We start from the raw sequence: 21,106 nt of genomic DNA on the forward strand, positions 1-21,106 counted from the left end.
AGTTACAATGTTGACTTGACCATTGAAATTTGGTCATTTCCCAACCAATATTCTACAACACAAATACAACGTTGAAACAACATGCTTTTTGACGACGTTTAATCAATGTTAGGTCCTGATGTTGATTTGACCATTGAATTTTGGTCATTTCTTAACTAAAATTCTACGACACAAATACAACGTTGAAACAGAATGCTTTTTGACGACATTTATTCAATGTCAGGTTACGACATTGACTTGACCAAAGATTTTTGGTCATTTCCCAACTAATATTCTGCAACACATATATGTTGAAACAACATGCTTTTTGCAACATTTAATCAATGTTGGGTCCTGACGTTGATTTGACCATTGAAATTTGGTCATCTCCTAACCAATATTTCACATCACAAATACAACGTTGAAACAACATGCTTTTTGACGACATTTATTCAATTTTAGGTTGCAACGTTGCCTTGACCATTGAAATTTGGTCATTTCCCAACCAGTATTTTACAACACAAATACAACGTTGAAACAACATGCTTTTTGACGACGTTTAATCAATGTTAGGTCCTGACGTTGAGTTGACCATTGAATTTTGGTAAGTTCTGAACTAAAATTCTACGACACAAATACAACGTTGAAACAACATGCTTTTTGACGACGTTTATTCAATGTCAGGTTGCGACATTGACTTGACCATTGATTTTTGGTCATTTCCCAACTAGTATTCAGCAACACATATATGTTGAAACAACATGCTTTTTGACGACATTTATTCAATGTCAGGTTGCGACATTGACTTGACCATTGATTTTTGGTCATTTCCCAACCAATATGCTACAACACAATACGTTGAAACAACATGCTTTTTGACGACATTTATTCAATGTCAGGTTGCGACACTGACTTGACCATGAATTGATTAACATGGACCCCGACTTAAACAAGTTGAAAAACTTATTCGGGTGTTACCATTTAGTGGTCAATTGTACGGAATATGTACTGTACTGTGCAATCTACTAATAAAAGTATCAATCAATCAATCAATCAAACCATTGATTTTTGGTCGTTTCCCAACCAATATTCTACAACACAATACGTTGAAACAACATGCTTTTTGATCGTTTAATCAATGTTGGGTTGTGACGTTGCTATGACCATTGAAATGTGGTCATTTCCCAACCAATTTTCTACTACACAAATACAACGTTGAAACAACATGCTTTTTGACGACGTTTAATTAATGTTGGGTTCTAACGTTTATTTCATGATTGAAATATTCGTAACCAATAATCCACATAACAAATTAAACGTTGAAACATGCTTTTTGACGACATTTATTCAATGTCAGGTTACAACGTTGACTTTACCATTGATTTTTGGTCATTTCCCAACCAATATTCTGCAACACAAATATGTTGAAACAACATGCTTTTTGACGACGTTGAATAAATGTTGGGTCCTGACGTTGATTTGATTATTGAATTTTGGTCATTTCCCAACTAAAATTCTACGACACAAATACATTGAAACAACATGCTTTTTGCAACGTTTAATCAATGTTGGGTTCTAACGTTTATATCATGATTGAAATTTGGTCTTTTCGTAACCAATATTCCACATAACAAATAAAACGTTGAAACATGCTTTTTGACGACATTTATTCAATGTCAGGTTGCAACGTTGACTTTACCATTGATTTTTGGTCATCTCCCAACCAATTTTCTACAACACAAATACAACGTTGAAACAACATGCTTTTTGACGACGTTTAATCAATGTTAGGTCCTGACGTTGATTTGACCATTGAATTTTGGTCATTTCTTAACTAAAATTCTACGACACAAATACAACGTTGAAACAACATGCTTTTTGACGACATTTATTCAATGTCAGGTTGCAACATTGACTTTACCATTGACTTTTGGTCATTTCCCAACCAATTTTCTACAACACAAATACAACATTGAAACAACATGTTTTTTGACGACGTTTAATCAATGTTGGGTTCTAACGTTTATTTCGACATTGAAATTTGGTCATTTCGTAACCAATATTCCACATAACAAATAAAACGTTGAAACATGCTTTTTGACGACATTTATTGAATGTCAGGTTGCAACGTTGACTTTACCATTGATTTTTGGTCATTTCCCAACCAATATTCTGCAACAAAAATATGTTGAAACAACATGCTTTTTGACGACGTTTAATCAATGTTGGGTCCTGACGTTGATTTGACCATTGAATTTTGGTTATTTCTTAACTAAAATTCTACGACACAAATACAACGTTGAAACAACATGCTTTTTGACGACATTTATTCAATGTCAGGTTGCAACGTTGACTTTACCATTGACTTTTGGTCATTTCCCAACCAATTTTCTACAACACAAATACAACGTTGAAACAACATGCTTTTTGACGACGTTTAATCAATGTTGGGTTCTAACGTTTATTTCACGATTGAAATGTGGTCATTTCGTAACCAATATTCCACATAAATAAAACATTGAAACATGCTTTTTGACGACATTTATTCAATGTCAGGTTGCAACATTGACTTGACCATTGATTTTTGGTCATTTCCCAACCAATATTCTACGACACAAATGCGTTGAAACAACATGCTTTTTAATGACGTTTAATCAATGTTGGGTCCTGACGTTGATTTGATTATGGAATTTTGGTCATTTCCCAACTAAACTTCTACGACACAAATACATTGAAACAACATGCTTTTTGCAACGTTTATTCAATGTTGGGTTGTGACGTTGATTTGACCATTGAAATTTGGTCATTTCCTTACAAATTATTCGACACAAATACATTGAAACAGCATGATTTTTGCAACGTTTAATCAATGTTAGGTCCAGACGTTGATTTGACCATTGAAATTTGGTCATTTCGTAACCAATATTCCACATCATAAATACAACGTTGAAACAACATGCTTTTTGACGATATTTATTCAATGTCAGGTTGCGACATTGACTTGACCATTGATTTTTGGTCATCTCCCAACCAATATTCTACGACACAAATGCGTTGAAACAACATGCTTTTTGACGACGTTGAATAAATGTTGGGGCCTGACGTTGATTTGATTATGGAATTTTGGTCATTTCCCAACTAAAATTCTATGACACAAATACATTGAAACAACATGCTTTTTGCAACGTTTAATCAATGTTGGGTTCTAACGTTGATTTCATGATTGAAATTTGGTCATTTCGTAACCAATATTCCACATCATAAATACAACGTTGAAACAACATGCTTTTTGACGACATTTATTCAATGCCAGGTTGCAACGTTGACTTGACCATTGAAATTTGGTAATTTCCCAACCAATATTCTACTACACAAATACAACGTTGAAACAACATGCTTTTTGACGACATTTAATCAATGTTGGGTTCTAACGTTTATTTCGCCATTGAAATTTGGTCATTTCGTAACCAATATTCCACATAACAAATAAAACGTTGAAACATGCTTTTTGACGACATTTATTCAGTGTCAGGTTGCAACGTTGACTTTACCATTGATTTTTGGTCATTTCCCAACTAATATTCTGCAACACAAATATGTCGAAACAACATGCTTTTTGACGACGTTTAATCAATGTTGGGTCCTGACGTTGATTTGATTATTGACTTTTGGTCATTTCCTAACAAATTCTTCTACACAAATACATTGAAACAACATACTTTTTGCAACGTTTATTCAATGTCATATTGTGACGTTGATTTGGCCATTGAAATTTGGTCATTTCCTAACAAATTGTTCGACACAAATACATTGAAACAACGTTTAATAAATGTTGGGTCCTCACGTTGATTTGACCATTGAAATTTGGTCATTTCGTAACCAATATTCCACATCACAAATACAACGTTGAAACAACATGCTTTTTGACGATATTTATTCAATTTAAGGTTACAATGTTGACTTGACCATTGAAATTTGGTCATTTCCCAACCAATATTCTACAACACAAATACAACGTTGAAACAACATGCTTTTTGACGACCTTTAATCAATGTCAGGTCCTGACGTTGATTTGACCATTGAATTTTGGTCATTTCTTAACTAAAATTCTACGACACAAATTAAACGTTGAAACAACATGCTTTTTGACGACATTTATTCAATGTCAGGTTGCGACATTGACTTGACCATTGATTTTTGGTCATTTCCCAACCAATATTCTACAACACAATACGTTGAAACAACATGCTTTTTGACGACATTTATTCAATGTTGGTTTGTGACGTTGATTTGACCATTGAAATTTGGTCATTTCCCAACCAATTTTCTACTACACAAATACAACGTTGAAACAACATGCTTTTTGACGACATTTAATCAATGTTGGGTTCTAACGTTTATTTCATGATTGGAATTTGGTCTTTTCGTAACCAATATTCCGCATAACAAATAAAACGTTGAAACATGCTTTTTGACGACATTTATTCAATGTCAGGTTGCGACATTGACTTGACCATTGAAATTTGGTCATTTCCCAACCAATTTTCTACTACACAAATACAACGTTGAAACAACATGCTTTTTGACGACATTTAATCAATGTTGGGTTCTAACGTTTATTTCACCATTGAAATTTGGTCATTTCCCAACCAATATTCCACATAACAAATAAAACGTTGAAACATGCTTTTTGACGACGTTTAATCAATGTTGGGTCCTGACGTTGATTTGATTATTGAATTTCTGTCATTTCCTAACTAAAATTCTACGACACAAACACATTGAAACACTTTATATGTATACATATATATATATGTATACATATATATATATATATATATATATATATATATACACACACACAGGTGTACATATATTGATATGTACACCTGTGTATATTATATATATATATATATATATATATATATATTTAATATACACAGGTGTACATATTATACTAATATTATAGATATACAATTAATAATTAATATAATTGGATATTAAAAGTATTGAAAGTTGGACTCCGACCTTGTTTACTTCCTGGTTTTGTAATCAATCAGACATATCAAGCAGCTAAAATGCGCCAAACGTGGATAAGTGTTAAGAAAGTGTTTTGCATTTTTACCATCATGCTTTGCAATGGTTGAAATTCTGAATGTTTTTATGGTGCATGGACGTTTTTTTATAAAATCCACAAATTGTGTTATGTGTGACCTTGTCTTCTCGGCAATTTGTGTTGGTTCATTATTATTATTCTTTTTGCACTATGACTAGGGAAGGTTGTTTACATTGGGTCATATAAGTAAACGCTGCACTTGGCTGCATTCAGAGCATGGTAAGTGGTCATAGAGCTGAATTGCTCATGTTGTCCACAAGTTGCTGACCAAACAGCATACACATTGACTTTTAAACCGGACTGAAGACGCAGGCGGGCCGTAGTTTGGACAGACTTGATCCCCGGTAACTCACCCTGGTGGATTTGTCCAACAGGAACTGAAAGGTGTTGTGTGTCGCCTGGGAGGCCTCCAGCTCCGTGCGACACAGCGCTATAAGGTAGTCTTTTACATGCTCGTAGATCCTGCCGTCCAGGGCCTGGAGGAGAGAAGAAATAAAAAGAGTGATTTAGCAATGCTTGGTGTCACAATAAATAATCCTTGTAAAGAAAGAAAGACAGAAAGGAGACACACGCTGCCTGCGAAAACCTCACATTAAAGACATTCCTTTACAACCATACTAAAATTATGTTTTTATTGAGTGTATCATGCCAGATTTCCTCATGTTTTTGTGGCAAACAGCGTCCAGGCTTGTCTTAAAAGGCGGGGGTACTGAGTTTAAATCCCGGTCAGTTCGCTTTTTTTGGTTTGTTTAGGATCCCCTTGAGCTGTTGCAAAAACAGCAACTAATCTTCCCGGGGTCTAAAATGTCAAAACGCTTTGATACACGTACAAAACTAAGTCAAAAGCAGACATATTCACACACAAATTCGCTATTTTTATTGGCACTAACTGACACTAAAATCAAACAGTGCCATCATTTTCTTTTTATCCATTTTATTTGTGTTTTATATATAAAACGTTTTGTATTTCAGTTTTTTTTTTTATCCTTTACACTTTTTTTGCGCTATTTTCATGCATTTTAACTATTTTAATATATAGAATGCTATGTATTTGTGATTTTTTTTATCTTACGCTTTTTTCCATTATTTTCATGCATTTTAAGTGTTTTATATATAAACATTTTTGTATTTGTGATTTTTTTTATCTGTTACACTTTTTTTGCGCTATTTTCATTCATTTAAAGTGTGTTTTATATATAAACTGTTTTGCATTTGTTTTTTTTATCTTTTATGCTTTTTTGCACTATTGTCATGCATTTTAACTGTGTTTTAATATATAGAATGCTATGTATTTGTGATTTTTTTTTATCTTACGCTTTTTTCCACTATATTCGTGCATTTTAAGTGTTTTATATATAAACATTTTTGTATTTGTGATTTTTTTTTATCTGTTACACTTTTTTGCGGTATTTTCATGCATTTTAAGTGTGTTTTATATATAAATTGTTTTGTATTAGTTTTTTTCCTTTTATGCTTTTTTGCACTATTTTCATGCATTTTAAGTGTTTTATATATATAATAATTTGTATTTGTAATTTTTTTTACATTTTACGCTTTTTTTGCGCTATTTTCTCGCATTTTAACTGTTTTATATATATAGCATGTTTTACGCTTTTTTGCACTATTTTAATGCATTTTAAGTGCATTTTTTAGAGAAAATATTTTGTAATTGTGATTTTTTAAAATCTTTTATGCTTTTTTTGCGCCATTTTCATGCATTTTAAGTGTGTATTTTGTATAAGATGTTTTTTATTTGTGATTGCTTTTTAATCTTACACCTTTTTTGCACTACTTTCAAACATTTTAAGTGTGTTTTATATATACAATGTTTTGTATTTGTGATTTTTTATGTTACTCTTTTTTGCACTAATTTCATGCATTTTAAGTCTGTTTTGTATATAGAATGTTTTGAATTTGTGTGTTTTTTTAATATTTTACGCTTTTTTGCGCCATTTTCATGCATTTTAAGTGGGTTATATATAACTGTTTTGCATTTGTTTTTTTATCTTTTATGCTTTTTTGCGCTATTTTCACGCATTTAAACTGTTTTATATATATAGCATGTTTTACGCTTTTTTGCACTATTTTCATGCATTTTAAGTGCATTTTTTAGAGAAAATATTTTGTAATTGTGATTTTTAAAAATCTTTTACGCTTTTTTTGCGCCATTTTCATGCATTTTAAGTGTGTATTATGAATAAGATGTTTTTTATTTGTGATTGTTTTTTAATCTTACACCTTTTTTGCACTACTTTCAAACATTTTAAGTGTGTTTTATATATACAATGTTTTGTATTTGTGATTTTTTTTATCTTACTCTTTTTTTGCACTAATTTCATGCATTTTAAGTCTGTTTGGTATATAGAATGTTTTGAATTTGTGTGTTTTTTTATATTTTATGCTTTTTTGAGCCATTTTCATGCATTTTAAGTGGGTTTTATATATAAACTGTTTTGCATTTGTTTTTTTTATCTTTTATGCTTTTTTGCACTATTTTCATGCATTTTAAGTGTTTTATATATATAATAATTTGTATTTGTAATTTTTTTTATCTTTTATGCTTTTTTGCGCTATTTCCACGCATTTTAACTGTTTTATATATATAGCATGTTTTACGCTTTTTTGCACAATTTTCATGCATTTTAAGCGCATTTTTTAGATAAAATATTTTGTAATTGTGATTTTTTAAAATCTTTTACGCTTTTTTTGCGCCATTTTCATGCATTTTAAGTGTGAATTATGTATAAGATGTTTTTTATTTGTGATTGTTTTTTAATCTTACACCTTTTTTGCACTACTTTCAAACATTTTAAGTGTGTTTCATATATACAATGTTTTGTATTTGTGATTTTTTTATTTTACTCTTTTTTGCACTATTTTCATGCATTTTAAGTGTGTTTTGTATATAGAATGTTTTGAATGTGTGTTTTTTTATATTTTATGCTTTTTTGCGCCATTTTCATGCATTATAAGTTGGTTTTATATATAAACTGTTTTGCTTTTTTTTTATCTTTTATGCTTTTTTGCACTATTTTCATGCATTTTAAGTGCATTTTTTAGATACAATATTTTGTAATTGTGATTTTTTAAAATCTTTTATGCTTTTTTGCGCCATTTTCATGCATTTTAAGTGTGAATTATGTATAAGATGTTTTTTATTTGTGATTGTTTTTTAATCTTACACCTTTTTTGCACTATTTTCAAGTATTTAAGTGTGTTTTATATATACAATGTTTTGCATTTTTGATTTTTTTTATCTTACTCTTTTTTGCACTATTTTCATGCATTTTAAGTGTGTTTTATCTATAGAATGTTTTGAATTTGTGTGTGTTTTTATATTTTATGCTTTTTTACGACATTTTCACGCATTTTAAGTTGGTTTTATATATAAGATGCTTTGTATTTGTGATTTTTTTTTAATATTACGCTTTTTTCACTATTTTCATGCATTTTAAGTGTGTAGAATGTATGATCAGTGTCAGAGCTTGGTCCGCATTGCCGGAATTAAGTCGGACACGTTTCCAATGAGGGTTGGACTCCGCCAAGGCTGCCCTTTGTGTTCATAACTTTTATGGACAGAATTTCTAGGCGCAGTCAAGGCGTTGAGGGGTTCCGGTTTGGTGACCGCAGGATTAGGTCTCTGCTTTTTGCAGATGATGTGGTCCTGATGGCTTCATCTGGCCGGGATCTTCAGCTCTCACTGGATCGGTTCGCAGCCGAGTGTGAAGCGACCGGAATGAGAATCAGCACCTCCAAGTCCGAGTCCGTGGTTCTCGCCCGGAAAAGGGTGGAGTGCCATCTCCGGGTTGGGGAGGAGACCCTGCCCCAAGTGGAGGAGTTCAAGTACCTAGGAGTCTTGTTCACGAGTGAGGGAAGAGTGGATCGTGAGATCGACAGGCGGATCGGTGCGGCGTCTTCAGTAATGCGGACGTTGTACCGATCCGTTGTGGTGAAGAAGGAGCTGAGCCGGAAGGCAAAGCTCTCAATTTACCGGTCGATCTACGTTCCCATTCTCACCTATGGTCATGAGCTTTGAGTCATGACCGAAAGGATAAGATCACGGGTACAAGCGGCCCAAATGAGTTTCCAGGTCTCTCCCTTAGAGATAGGGTGAGAAGCTCTGCCATCCGGGAGGAACTCAAAGTAAAGCCGCTGCTCCTCCACATGGAGAGGAGCCAGATGAGGTGGTTCGGGCATCTGGTCAGGATGCCACCCGAACGCCTCCCTAGGGAGGTGTTTAGGGCACGTCCAGCTGGTAGGAGGCCACGGGGAAGACCCAGGACACGTTGGGAAGACTATGTCTCCCGGCTGGCCTGGGAACGCCTCGGGATCCCCCGGGAAGAGCTAAACAAAATGGCTGGGGAGAGGGAAGTCTGGGCTTCCCTGCTTAGGCTGCTGCCCCCGCGACCCGACCTCGGATAAGCGGAAGAAGATGGATGGATGGAGAATGTTTTGTATTTGTGATTTTTTAAAATCTTTTACGCTTTTTTCGCGCTACTTTCATGCATTTTAAGTGTTTTTTATATATAAAATGATTTGTATTTGTGATTTTTTTTTTTTTATCTTATATGCTTTTTTTGTGCTATTTTCATGCATGTTGTATATATGTAAGTGTTGTTGAAAACTTACTCTTAATATTTTTTGTTTTAAGGGTTAACATTTTTTGTTGAAAATTATTATGGTTCTGAAGTTATGTTATATTTTTTGTAAATAAGACACATTTGGTTTACTATAAAAATGGCAATTTATTTTCTTTGTCACACCTCTACTCTCGCGAGATTTTGGTGTAGTATTTGGGGTTGCAGACATGCAAAGGACTTTGAGCCATTAGCAGCAGCAAGAGCTGAACAAGGTATTTGTCATATTGTGTTGAAATGTTCTGTATATTTGTGGAGTGCATTGGTTTAATTCTTGTAGTTGCACAACACTAAAATATTTGCTGCCCAAGAACCTCCGAAGTGGCAGGCGGCCACGAGGTAGCTATTTTGTTTAGCGTCTTATTTGCCTGGGACTGAACTATTTCTAAAATCATTGTATTTCATGTCTTGTCCTGTAGTTTTCACGGCATAAACTCAAGTAAAGAGCCCGTCTTTAAGAAACCGAGCCAGTGTTGTCATTTCAGAGCCACAATATATATATAGAATGTTTTGTATTTGTGATTTCTTTTAACGCATTTTGCGCTATTTTCATGCATTTTAAGTGTGTTTTAATATAAAATGATTTGTATTTGTGATTTTTTTTTATCTTAAGCTTTTTTGCACAATTTTCATGCATTTTAAGTGTGTTTTATATATAAAATGTTTGTAATTGTGATTTAGTTTTTTTTTATCTTTTACACTTTTTTGCTCTATTTTCATGCATTTTAAGTGTGTTGTATATATAGTTTTGTATTTGTGCTTTTTTAAAAATCTTTTATGCTTTTACTGCAATATTTTCATGCATTTTAAGTGTGTTTTATATATAGAATGTTTTGTATTTGTGATTTCTTTTAACGCATTTTGCGCTATTTTCATGCATTTTAAGTGTGTTTTAATATAAAATGATTTGTATTTGTGATTTTTTTTTTTATCTTAAGCTTTTTTGCACAATTTTCATGCATTTTAAGTGTGTTTTATACATAAAATGTTTGTAATTGTGATTTAGTTTTTTTTATCTTTTACACTTTTTTGCTCTATTTTCATGCATTTTAAGTGTTTTGTATATATAGTTTTGCATTTGTGCTTTTTTTTAATCTTTTATGCTTTTTCTGCGCTATTTTCATGCATTTTAAGTGTGTTTTATATATAGAATGTTTTGTATTTGTGATTTCTTTTAACGCATTTTGCGCTATTTTCATGCATTTTAAGTGTGTTTTATATATAAAATGATTTGTATTTGTGATTTTTTTATCTTAAGCTTTTTTTGCACAATTTTCATGCATTTTAAGTGTGTTTTATATATAAAATGTTTGTAATTGTGAATTAGGTTTTTTTAATCTTTTACACTTTTTTGCTCTATTTTCATGCATTTTAAGTGTTTTGTATATATAGTTTTGTATTTGTGCTTTTTTTTAATCTTTTATGCTTTTACTGCGCTATTTTCATGCATTTTAAGTGTGTTTTATATATAGAATGTTTTGTATTTGTGATTTCTTTTAACGCATTTTGTGCTATTTTCATGCATTTTAAGTGTGTTTTAATATAAAATGATTTGTATTTGTGATTTTTTTTTATCTTAAGCTTTTTTGCACAATTTTCATGCATTTTAAGTGTGTTTTATATATAAAATGTTTGTAATTGTGATTTAGATTTTTTAATCTTTTACACTTTTTTGCTCTATTTTCATGCATTTTAAGTGTGTTGTATATATAGTTTTGTATTTGTGCTTTTTTAAAATCTTTTATGCTTTTTCTGCGCTATTTTCATGCATTTTAAGTGTGTTTTATATATAGAATGTTTTGTATTTGTGATTTCTTTTAACGCATTTTGCGCTATTTTCATGCATTTTAAGTGTGTTTTATATATAAAATGATTTGTATTTGTGATTTTTTTATCTTAAGCTTTTTTTGCACAATTTTCATGCATTTTAAGTGTGTTTTATATATAAAATGTTTGTAATTGTGAATTAGGTTTTTTTAATCTTTTACACTTTTTTGCTCTATTTTCATGCATTTTAAGTGTTTTGTATATATAGTTTTGTATTTGTGCTTTTTTTTAATCTTTTATGCTTTTACTGCGCTATTTTCATGCATTTTAAGTGTGTTTTATATATAGAATGTTTTGTATTTGTGATTTCTTTTAACGCATTTTGTGCTATTTTCATGCATTTTAAGTGTGTTTTAATATAAAATGATTTGTATTTGTGATTTTTTTTTATCTTAAGCTTTTTTGCACAATTTTCATGCATTTTAAGTGTGTTTTATATATAAAATGTTTGTAATTGTGATTTAGATTTTTTAATCTTTTACACTTTTTTGCTCTATTTTCATGCATTTTAAGTGTGTTGTATATATAGTTTTGTATTTGTGCTTTTTTTTAATCTTTTATGCTTTTTCTGCGCTATTTTCATGGGGGGTATATCAATTTTTTATTTTTTTTTGGGATAACTTTTGGATGCTAGTTCTACTTTGTATGACTAAACACATTCCTCCATAAAATAGGTAAAAAGTTCTGATTAATATCTACAAAACCCCAAACTACTGAAGTTCTCACTGTCAGGCTTGTCCCTGACAGTTTTGGTTTATGTCTCAGTTTTTCCTCTACATTTGTCTTTAGTTCCTGTCAGCACTCTTATTTCGGTTCTGTTTCCTGTTTGTCTCCCTGAGTGCCGTGTAACCCTCAGCTGTGGCTGATTGGCACCTGGCCACACCTGGTGTCAATCAGCCAGCCACTATTTAATACCTGTTTTCTCCTCCAGTCAGGGCTGGATTATTGTTGTTTCAATGTCATCAAAGAAATATAAAAAAAAGTTGATATACCCCCCCCCCCCCCCCCCCCCTCCCAGGAATCGAATCCAATCGTTCGGTGCCCAAAGATTCACAGCCCTAATAAAAAAAAACAATGAATAAATGTATAAAAATGAGTCAAAAAACATTTTGAATGGGAGGCAACTACAAATAAAATTCTGTTTACATGTGTGTGTGTTTGTGTGTGTGTGTGTGTGTGTGTGTGTGTGTGTGTGTGTGCTTTCCCACAGCTGCAGGGAAAGGTGAAAGGGTTCATATTCCAATTCCCCAAAACACACTGACACTACAGACACACACACACAAAAATATTCAGGCATGAATACTGCCAATGTGTGTGTGTGTCTGCACACACACCCACACCCACACACCCACACACACACACTTAAGTCTACAAAGTAAATACAGGGGAAGTTATGTTATTGGGGGGGGGCGATAGCTGACCTCATTGGTAATGTCTCCTTATCAAGATGCCTAACTCCTCTCCTCCCTTTCTTCCTGCATCCTTTTTTATGTTTTTGTTTTTTTGGAACCCATTTAGAGCGGCGCTGAAACGAAATGAGTCAGCTTCCAGGAAAAGTCCTGCGTCGCAGCCGGCGTGTTGGATGTATTTGCTCATGTGTGTGTGTGTGTGTGTGTATGTGTGTGTGTGTGTGTGTGTGTGTGTGTTGGCGTCGCAACACGGCCCATGGAGGAACGCAGACGGGGAACGAGGGTTAGCTTGGACCAGAGCTGGGCAAATATTTGGACTCGGGGGCCACATTGAGAGAAAAATTGTGTGTGTGTTTAAATTATATACTGTATTTCCTTGAATTGCCTTCCATCCATCCATCTTCCGCTTATCTGAGGTCGGGTCGCGGGGGCAGCAGCCTAAGCAGGGAAGCCCAGACTTCCCTCTCCCCAGCCACTTCGTCTAGCTCTTCCCGGGGGATCCCGAGGCGTTCCCAGGCCAGCCGGGAGACATAGTCTTCCCAACGTGTCCTGGGTCTTCCCCGTGGCCTCCTACCAGCTGGACGTGCCCTAAACACCTCCCTAGGGAGGCGTTCGGGTGGCATCCTGACCAGATGCCCGAACCACCTCATCTGGCTCCTCTCCATGTGGAGGAGCAGCGGCTTTACTTTGAGTTCCTCCCGGATGGCAGAGCTTCTCACCCTATCTCTAAGGGAGAGACCTGGAAACTCATTTGGGCCGCTTGTACCCGTGATCTTATCCTTTCGGTCATGACCCAAAGCTCATGACCATAGGTGAGGATGGGAACGTAGATCGACCGGTAAATTGAGAGCTTTGCCTTCCGGCTCAGCTCCTTCTTCACCACAACGGATCGATACAACGTCCGCATTACTGAAGACGCCGCACCGATCCGCCTGTCGATCTCAGGATCCACTCTTCCCTCACTCGTGAACAAGACTCCTAGGTACTTGAACTCCTCCACTTGGGGCAGGGTCTCCTCCCCAACCCGGAGATGGCACTCCACCCTTTTCCGGGAGAGGACCATGGACTCGGACTTGGAGGTGCTGATTCTCGTTCCGGTCGCTTCACACTCGGCTGCGAACCGATCCAGCGAGAGCTGATGATCCCGGCCAGATGAAGCCATCAGGACCACATCATCTGCAAAAAGCAGAGACCTAATCCTGCGGTCACCAAACCGGAACCCCTCAACGCCTTGACTGCGCCTAGAAATTCTGTCCATAAAAGTTATGAACAGAATTGGTTGCCACCAGGTATATAGTACGCGCCTGCCTTCAATTACTGCCGGGTCAAACCCGCTTCGCAAAATAATTAGCGCATGCTTAGTATGGCTTCCTGTGCACTTAAGATGTGACTTTAAGGTTTTACTACTTACGTATAAAATACTACACGGTCTAGCTCCATCCTATCTTGCCGATTGTATTGTACCATATGTCCCGGCAAGAAATCTGCCTTCAAAAGACTCCGGCTTATTAGTGATTCCCAAAGCCCAAAAAAAGTCTGCGGGCTATAGTGTTTTCCGTTCGGGCTCCAGTACTCTGGAATGCTATGCTGATGACACCCAACTCTACATGCCCCTAAAGCTGACCAACACGCCGGACTGTAGTCAGTTGGAAGCGTGTCTTAATGAAATTAAACAATGGATGTCCGCTCATTTTTTGCAACTTAACGCCAAAAAAACGGAAATGCCGATTATCGGTCCTGCTAGACACCGACCTCTATTTAATAATACAACTTTAACATTTGACAACCAAATAATAAAACAAGGTGACTCGGTAAAAAATCTGGGTATTATCTTCGACCCAACTCTCTCCTTTGAGGCACACATTAAAAGCGTTACTAAAACGGCCTTCTTTCATCTCCGTAACATCGCTAAAATTCGCTCCATTTTGTCCACTAAAGACGCTGAGATCATTATCCATGCGTTTGTTACGTCTCGTCTCGATTACTGTAACGTATTATTTTCGGGTCTCCCCATGTCTAGCATTAAAAGATTACAGTTGGTACAAAATGCGGCTGCTAGACTTTTGACAAGAACAAGAAAGTTTGATCACATTACGCCTGTACTGGCTTCCTGTGCACTTAATATGTGACTTTAAGGTTTTACTACTTACGTATAAAATACTACACGGTCTAGCTCCATCCTATCTTGCCGATTGTATTGTACCATATGTCCCGGCAAGAAATCTGCGTTCAAAAGACTCCGGCTTATTAGTGATTCCTAGAGCCCAAAAAAAGTCTGCGGGCTATAGAGCGTTTTCCGTTCGGGCTCCAGTACTCTGGAATGCCCTCCCGGTAACAGTTCGAGATGCTACCTCAGTAGAAGCATTTAAGTCTCACCTTAAAACTCATTTGTATACTCTAACCTTTAAATAGACTCCCTTTTTAGACCAGTTGATCTGCCGCTTCTTTTCTTTCTCCTATGTCCCCCCCTCCCTTGTGGAGGGGGTCCGGTCCGATGCCCATGGATGAAGTACTGGCTGTCCAGAGTCGAGACCCAGGATGGACCACTCGCCTGTGTATCGGTTGGGGACATCTCTACGCTGCTGATCCGCCTCCGCTTGGGATGGTTTCCTGTGGACGGGACTCTCACTGCTGTCTCGGATCCGCTTGAACTGAACTCTCGCGGCTGTGTTGGAGCCACTATGGATTGAACTTTCACAGTATCATGTTAGACCCGCTCGACATCCATTGCTTTCGGTCCCCTAGAGGGGGGGGGTTGCCCACATCTGAGGTCCTTTCCAAGGTTTCTCATAGTCAGCATTGTCACTGGCGTCCCACTGGATGTGAATTCTCCCTGCCCACTGGGTGTGAGTTTTCCTTGCCCTTTTGTGGGTTCTTCCGAGGATGTTGTAGTCGTAATGATTTGTGCAGTCCTTTGAGACATTTGTGATTTGGGGCTATATAAATAAACATTGATTGATTGATTGATTGATTGAATGCCCTCCCGGTAACAGTTCGAGATGCCAACTCAGTAGAAGCATTTAAGTCTCACCTTAAAACTCATTTGTATACTCTAGCCTTTAAATAGACTCCCTTTTTAGACCAGTTGATCTGCCGTTTCTTTTCTTTTACTCCTATGTCCCACTCTCCTTTGTGGAGGGGGTCCGGTCCGATGACCATGGATGAAGTACTGGCTGTCCAGAGTCGGGACTCAGGATGGACTGCTCGTCCAGAGTCGGGACCCAGGATGGACCGCACGTTTGTGTATCAGCTGGGGACATCTCTGCTCTGCTGATCCGCCTCCGCTTGAGATGGTTTCCTGTTGATTCCGCTGTGGACGGGACTCTCGCTGCTGTGTTGGATCCGCTTTGGACTGGACTCTCGCGGCTGTGTTGGATCCACTATGGATTGAACTTTCACAGTATCATGTTAGACCCGCTCGACATCCATTGCTTTCCTCCTCTCCAAGGTTTCTCATAGTCATCATTGTCACCGACGTCCCACTGGGTGTGAGTTTTCCTTGCCCTTATGTGGGCCTACCGAGGATGTCGTAGTGGTTTGTGCAGCCCTTTGAGACACTAGTGATTTAGGGCTATATAAGTAAACATTGATTGATTGATTGATATTACCACCGGGTCAAACTCGTCACGTCACGAGTGACACTTCCCCTGTCATCATTTTCAAAATGGAGGAGGCTGATTTCAATCATTTGAAATCGCATAAAGGGAAGAAGATTAAGAGCTATTCAGTAGAATTTAAGGTCCAAGCTATTGAATATGCTAAAAAGAACAGTAAGCAGCTAAGTTTTATTAATATACCGTAGCTGCGTGTGTCAAACATGAGTCATTAAATGACTCCGGCCTCCTGGTGGTAGAGGGCGCTAGTGATCCTTCTTGCGACTACTCGGCTGCAGAAGAAGTGACAACGAGTGACGTGATATGTGCTGGGACCTTTTAGGATGTAACACTCCTAAACAACCGGGCTGAAATAAAACATGTTCCAGTCCAAAATACCCAGTTTATTATTCATCCAATAACACTTCATGGTGGCAGCGGTGGGATAAAGAGATCAACCGCGGAGCAGAACGGGAGGGGGGAGTTGTCCGAGGGTAATTCTGTCGTCGCCGGCACTTGAGGAGCCGAGCTAGCTGATAGCAGCGGTCTGATAGCAGTTTTCTAAACTGGACTTTCAATGGAAGCAGGAGGTAATAAAGAAAGATTTCCATCGAGTTAGAGAGACTTTTAAAACTGAAGAAAGATAAGGAAGACTTCTATAAACAAGTTATCGATGCTTTTGATCAGAAGGAGCTGCGCATGGACTTCATTTATAAGTAAAGGTAAGACCATAATAACGTGTTTTTTTATTAAATGTGCTTTGCATGATGGTATCCTTACATCACACTCAAATTTATAAGCGCAGGCCTAAATTTACCGCATGCCTTTGGTAAGTGCCGGAGTGAGAAACGGTTTTAAATTAATTAGCGCCCCGGCGGCAATTCAAGGAAATACGGTATATACATTTAGCTGGAAAAATCTGCTGTCTGGGTCCCTTTTTTCCAGGAAGACTAATACCAAAAGTCACAATGTCCGATAGAGTTCTAAAAAAAGTTATGACAGACCACTTAAAAAAAAAAACATACCGGTAAAATAATTTTAGTTTTTTACTGAATGGGAAATCCAGTACGCAGGGAGCTTCATAGAATGGGTTTCCATGGCCGATCAGCTGGATCTAAGCCATAAATCACCAAGTCCAATGCAAAGTGTGGGATGCGGTGGTGTAACGCATGTTGCCACTGGTCTCTTGAGCAGTGGAGACACCTTCTCTGGAGTGATGAAGCACGCTTTTCCATCTGGCAATCTGATAGACCAGTCTGGGTTTGGAGGTTGCCAGGAGAACGCTACATTTCGGACTACATTGTGCCGAGTGTGAAATTTGATGGAGGAGGAATTATGGTGTGGGGTTGTTTTTCAGGAGTTGGGCTCGGCCCCTTAGTTCTAGTGAACGCTCCAGGATACCAAAAAATGTTGGACAATTCCATGCTCCCAACCTGGTGGAAACAGTGTGGAGCAAGCCCCTTCCTCTTCCAAAATGACTGTACAAAGTAAGGTCCATAAAGACGTGGATGACAGAGTCTGGTGTGGATGAACTTGACTGGCCTGCACAGAGTCCTGACCTGAGCCCGATACAACAGCTTTGGGATGAATTAGAAAGGCAACTGAGCGCATCATCATCATCATCATCATCAGCCGTTGTCAGTCCACTGCTGGACGAAAGCCTCAGCATGTTTCTGCCATTTGGCGTACTTTTCATGCTGGTTATTAGCCTACACCTTCCACGCTGGCTTGGTGCGGCTCACCAATGCGCTTTTAAAAGAATGGTGGAAATTTCCTGTAAACACACTCCGCCACCTTGTGGACAGCCTTCCCAGAAGAGTTGAAGCTGTAGTAGCTGCAAAAGGTGGTTTAGACCTCATTCTGCGAACACATCGTGACAGACGAGGTGTTTATGGAGCGGACGTAGCAGAGAAAAAACCAGCAGATTGGTTTCCTCTGGCACTGACCCCCATTCTCTTCCATGTGGACACGTTCGTGTGCAGTGTGTGTGTGTGTGTGTGTGTGTGTGTGTGTGTGTGTGTGTGTGTGTGTGTGTGTGTGTGTGTGTGTGTGTGTGTGTGTGTTCTTGTATTTCTGTCCTACTTGGGACATCAACATAAGATGAACAAATCCACTACAGTACTAAGACTATAGTGGCCATTAACAGTTAGCTTCTACAGTAAAATCATGACTTTTGTCATAATTTTGACAAAATTTAAAAAGTTTCCTTATAAAAATGTGACTTTTGTTCACCAAAATGACGACTCTTTTCATAAAATTGCCAAAACGTTAAGCTTTTCTTGTAAAATTGTGACTGTTATTGAGTAAGATTCCAACTTTTATCACAATATGGCCAGCTTTTTTGTTGTCCTTGTAAAATAGTGAAAAAAAATTGAGTAAAATTATGACTTTTGTCACTAATTTTGCAGAGAAAAATTCCAATTATTATTATAATATTGCCCCAAAAAATTGATTTTCTTATAAAACTGTGACTTTTGTTCACCAAAATGACGACTCTTTTCATAAAATTGCCAAAATGTTAAGCTTTTCTTGTAAAATTGCGACTGTTATTGAGTAAGATTCCAAATTTTAACACAATAGGGCCAGCTTTTTTGTTGTCCTTGTAAAATAGTGACAACTTTTTTGAGTAAAATGATGACTTTTGTCATTAATTTTGCAGAGAAAAATTCAAATTATTTTTATAATATTGCCAGCAATTTTTAGTTTTCTTATAAAACTGTGACTTTTCTTCACCAAAATGACGACTCTTTTCATAATATTGCACAAATGTTCCGTTTTTCTTGTAAAATTGTGACTGTTATTGAGTAAGATTCCAACTTTTAACACAATATGGCCAGCTTTTTTGTTGTCCTTTTAAAATAGTGAAATCTTTTTTGAGTAAAATGATGACTTTTGTCATTAATTTTGCAGAGAAAAATTCCAATTAATATTGTAATATTGCCCAAAATTTTAGTTTTCTTATAAAAATGTGACTTTTGTTCACCAAAATGACGACTCTTTTCATAAAATTGCCAAAATGTTAAGCTTTTCTTGTAAAATTGCGACTGTTATTAAGATTCCAACTTTTATCATAATATTGCACAAATGTTCTGTTTTTCTTGTAAAATTGCGACTGTTATTGAGTAAGATTCCAACTTTTATCATAATATTGCACAAATGTTCCGTTTTTCTTGTAAAATTGCGACTGTTATTGAGTAAGATTCCAACTTTTATCACAACATGGCCAGCTTTTTTGTTGTCCTTGTAAAATAGTGACAACTTTTTTGAGTAAAATGATGACTTTTGTCATAAATTTTGCAGAGAAAAATTCCAATTATTATTATATTGCCAAAAATTTTTTGTTTTCTTATAAAACTGTGACTTTTGTTCACCAAAATGACGACTCTTTTCATAAAATTGCCAAAATGTTAAGCTTTTCTTGTAAAATTGCGACTGTTATTAAGATTCCAACTTTTATCATAATATTGCACAAATGTTCTGTTTTTCTTGTAAAATTGTGACTGTTATTGAGTAAGATTCCAACTTTTATCACAACATGGCCAGCTTTTTTGTTGTCCTTGTAAAATAGTGACAACTTTTTTGAGTAAAATGATGAATTTTGTCATTAATTTTGCAGAGAAAAATTCCAATTATTATTGTAATATTGCCCCAAAAAAATGTGTTTTCTTATAAAACTGACTTTTGTTCACCAAAATGACGAATCTTTTCATAAAATTGCCAACATGTTAAGCTTTTCTTGTAAAATTGCGACTGTTATTGAGTAAGATTCCAACTTTTATCATAATATTGCACAAATGTTCCGTTTTTCTTGTAAAATTGCGACTGTTATTGAGTAAGATTCCAACTTTTATCACAACATGGCCAGCTTTTTTGTTGTCCTTGTAAATTAGTGAAAACTTTTTGGGGTAAAATGATGAATTTTGTCATTAATTTTGCGGAGAAAAATTCCAATTATTATTATAATATTGCCCAAAAAAATTGTTTTCTGATAAAACTGTGACTTTTGCTCACCAAAATGACGACTCTTTTCATAAAATTGCCAAAATGTTGAGCTTTTCTTGTAAAATTGCGACTGTTATTGAGTAAGATTCCAACTTTTATCATAATATTGCACAAATGTTCCGTTTTTCTTGTAAAATTGTGACTGTTTTTGAGTAAGATTCCAACTTTTATCACAACATGGCCAGCTTTTTTGTTGTCCTTGTAAAATAGTGACAACTTTTTTGAGTAAAATGATGACTTTTGTCATTAATTTTGCAGAGAAAAATTCCAATTATTATTATATTGCCAAAAATTTTTTGTTTTCTTATAAAACTGTGACTTTTGTTCACCAAAATGACGACTCTTTTCATAAAATTGCCAAAATGTTAAGCTTTTCTTGTAAAATTGCGACTGTTATTAAGATTCCAACTTTTATCATAATATTGCACAAATGTTCTGTTTTTCTTGTAAAATTGTGACTGTTATTGAGTAAGATTCCAACTTTTATCACAACATGGCCAGCTTTTTTGTTGTCCTTGTAAAATAGTGACAACTTTTTTGAGT

At 35.9% G+C, this 21,106-nt stretch overlaps 1 protein-coding gene across 1 annotated transcript in view; it reads right to left on the reverse strand.

The window, feature by feature from the left end:
• The window catches only part of LOC133564759 (F-BAR and double SH3 domains protein 2-like), a 163,783-nt gene that overhangs the window by 59,919 nt on the left and 82,758 nt on the right, over positions 1-21,106 (reverse strand). The window contains 1 exon segment of the mRNA XM_061919244.1: positions 5,449-5,571. Coding sequence (XP_061775228.1) covers positions 5,449-5,571 — 123 coding nt within the window.

Source organism: Nerophis ophidion, linkage group LG13 (genome assembly GCF_033978795.1).
Source record: "Nerophis ophidion isolate RoL-2023_Sa linkage group LG13, RoL_Noph_v1.0, whole genome shotgun sequence".
Classification (NCBI taxonomy): domain Eukaryota; kingdom Metazoa; phylum Chordata; class Actinopteri; order Syngnathiformes; family Syngnathidae; genus Nerophis; species Nerophis ophidion.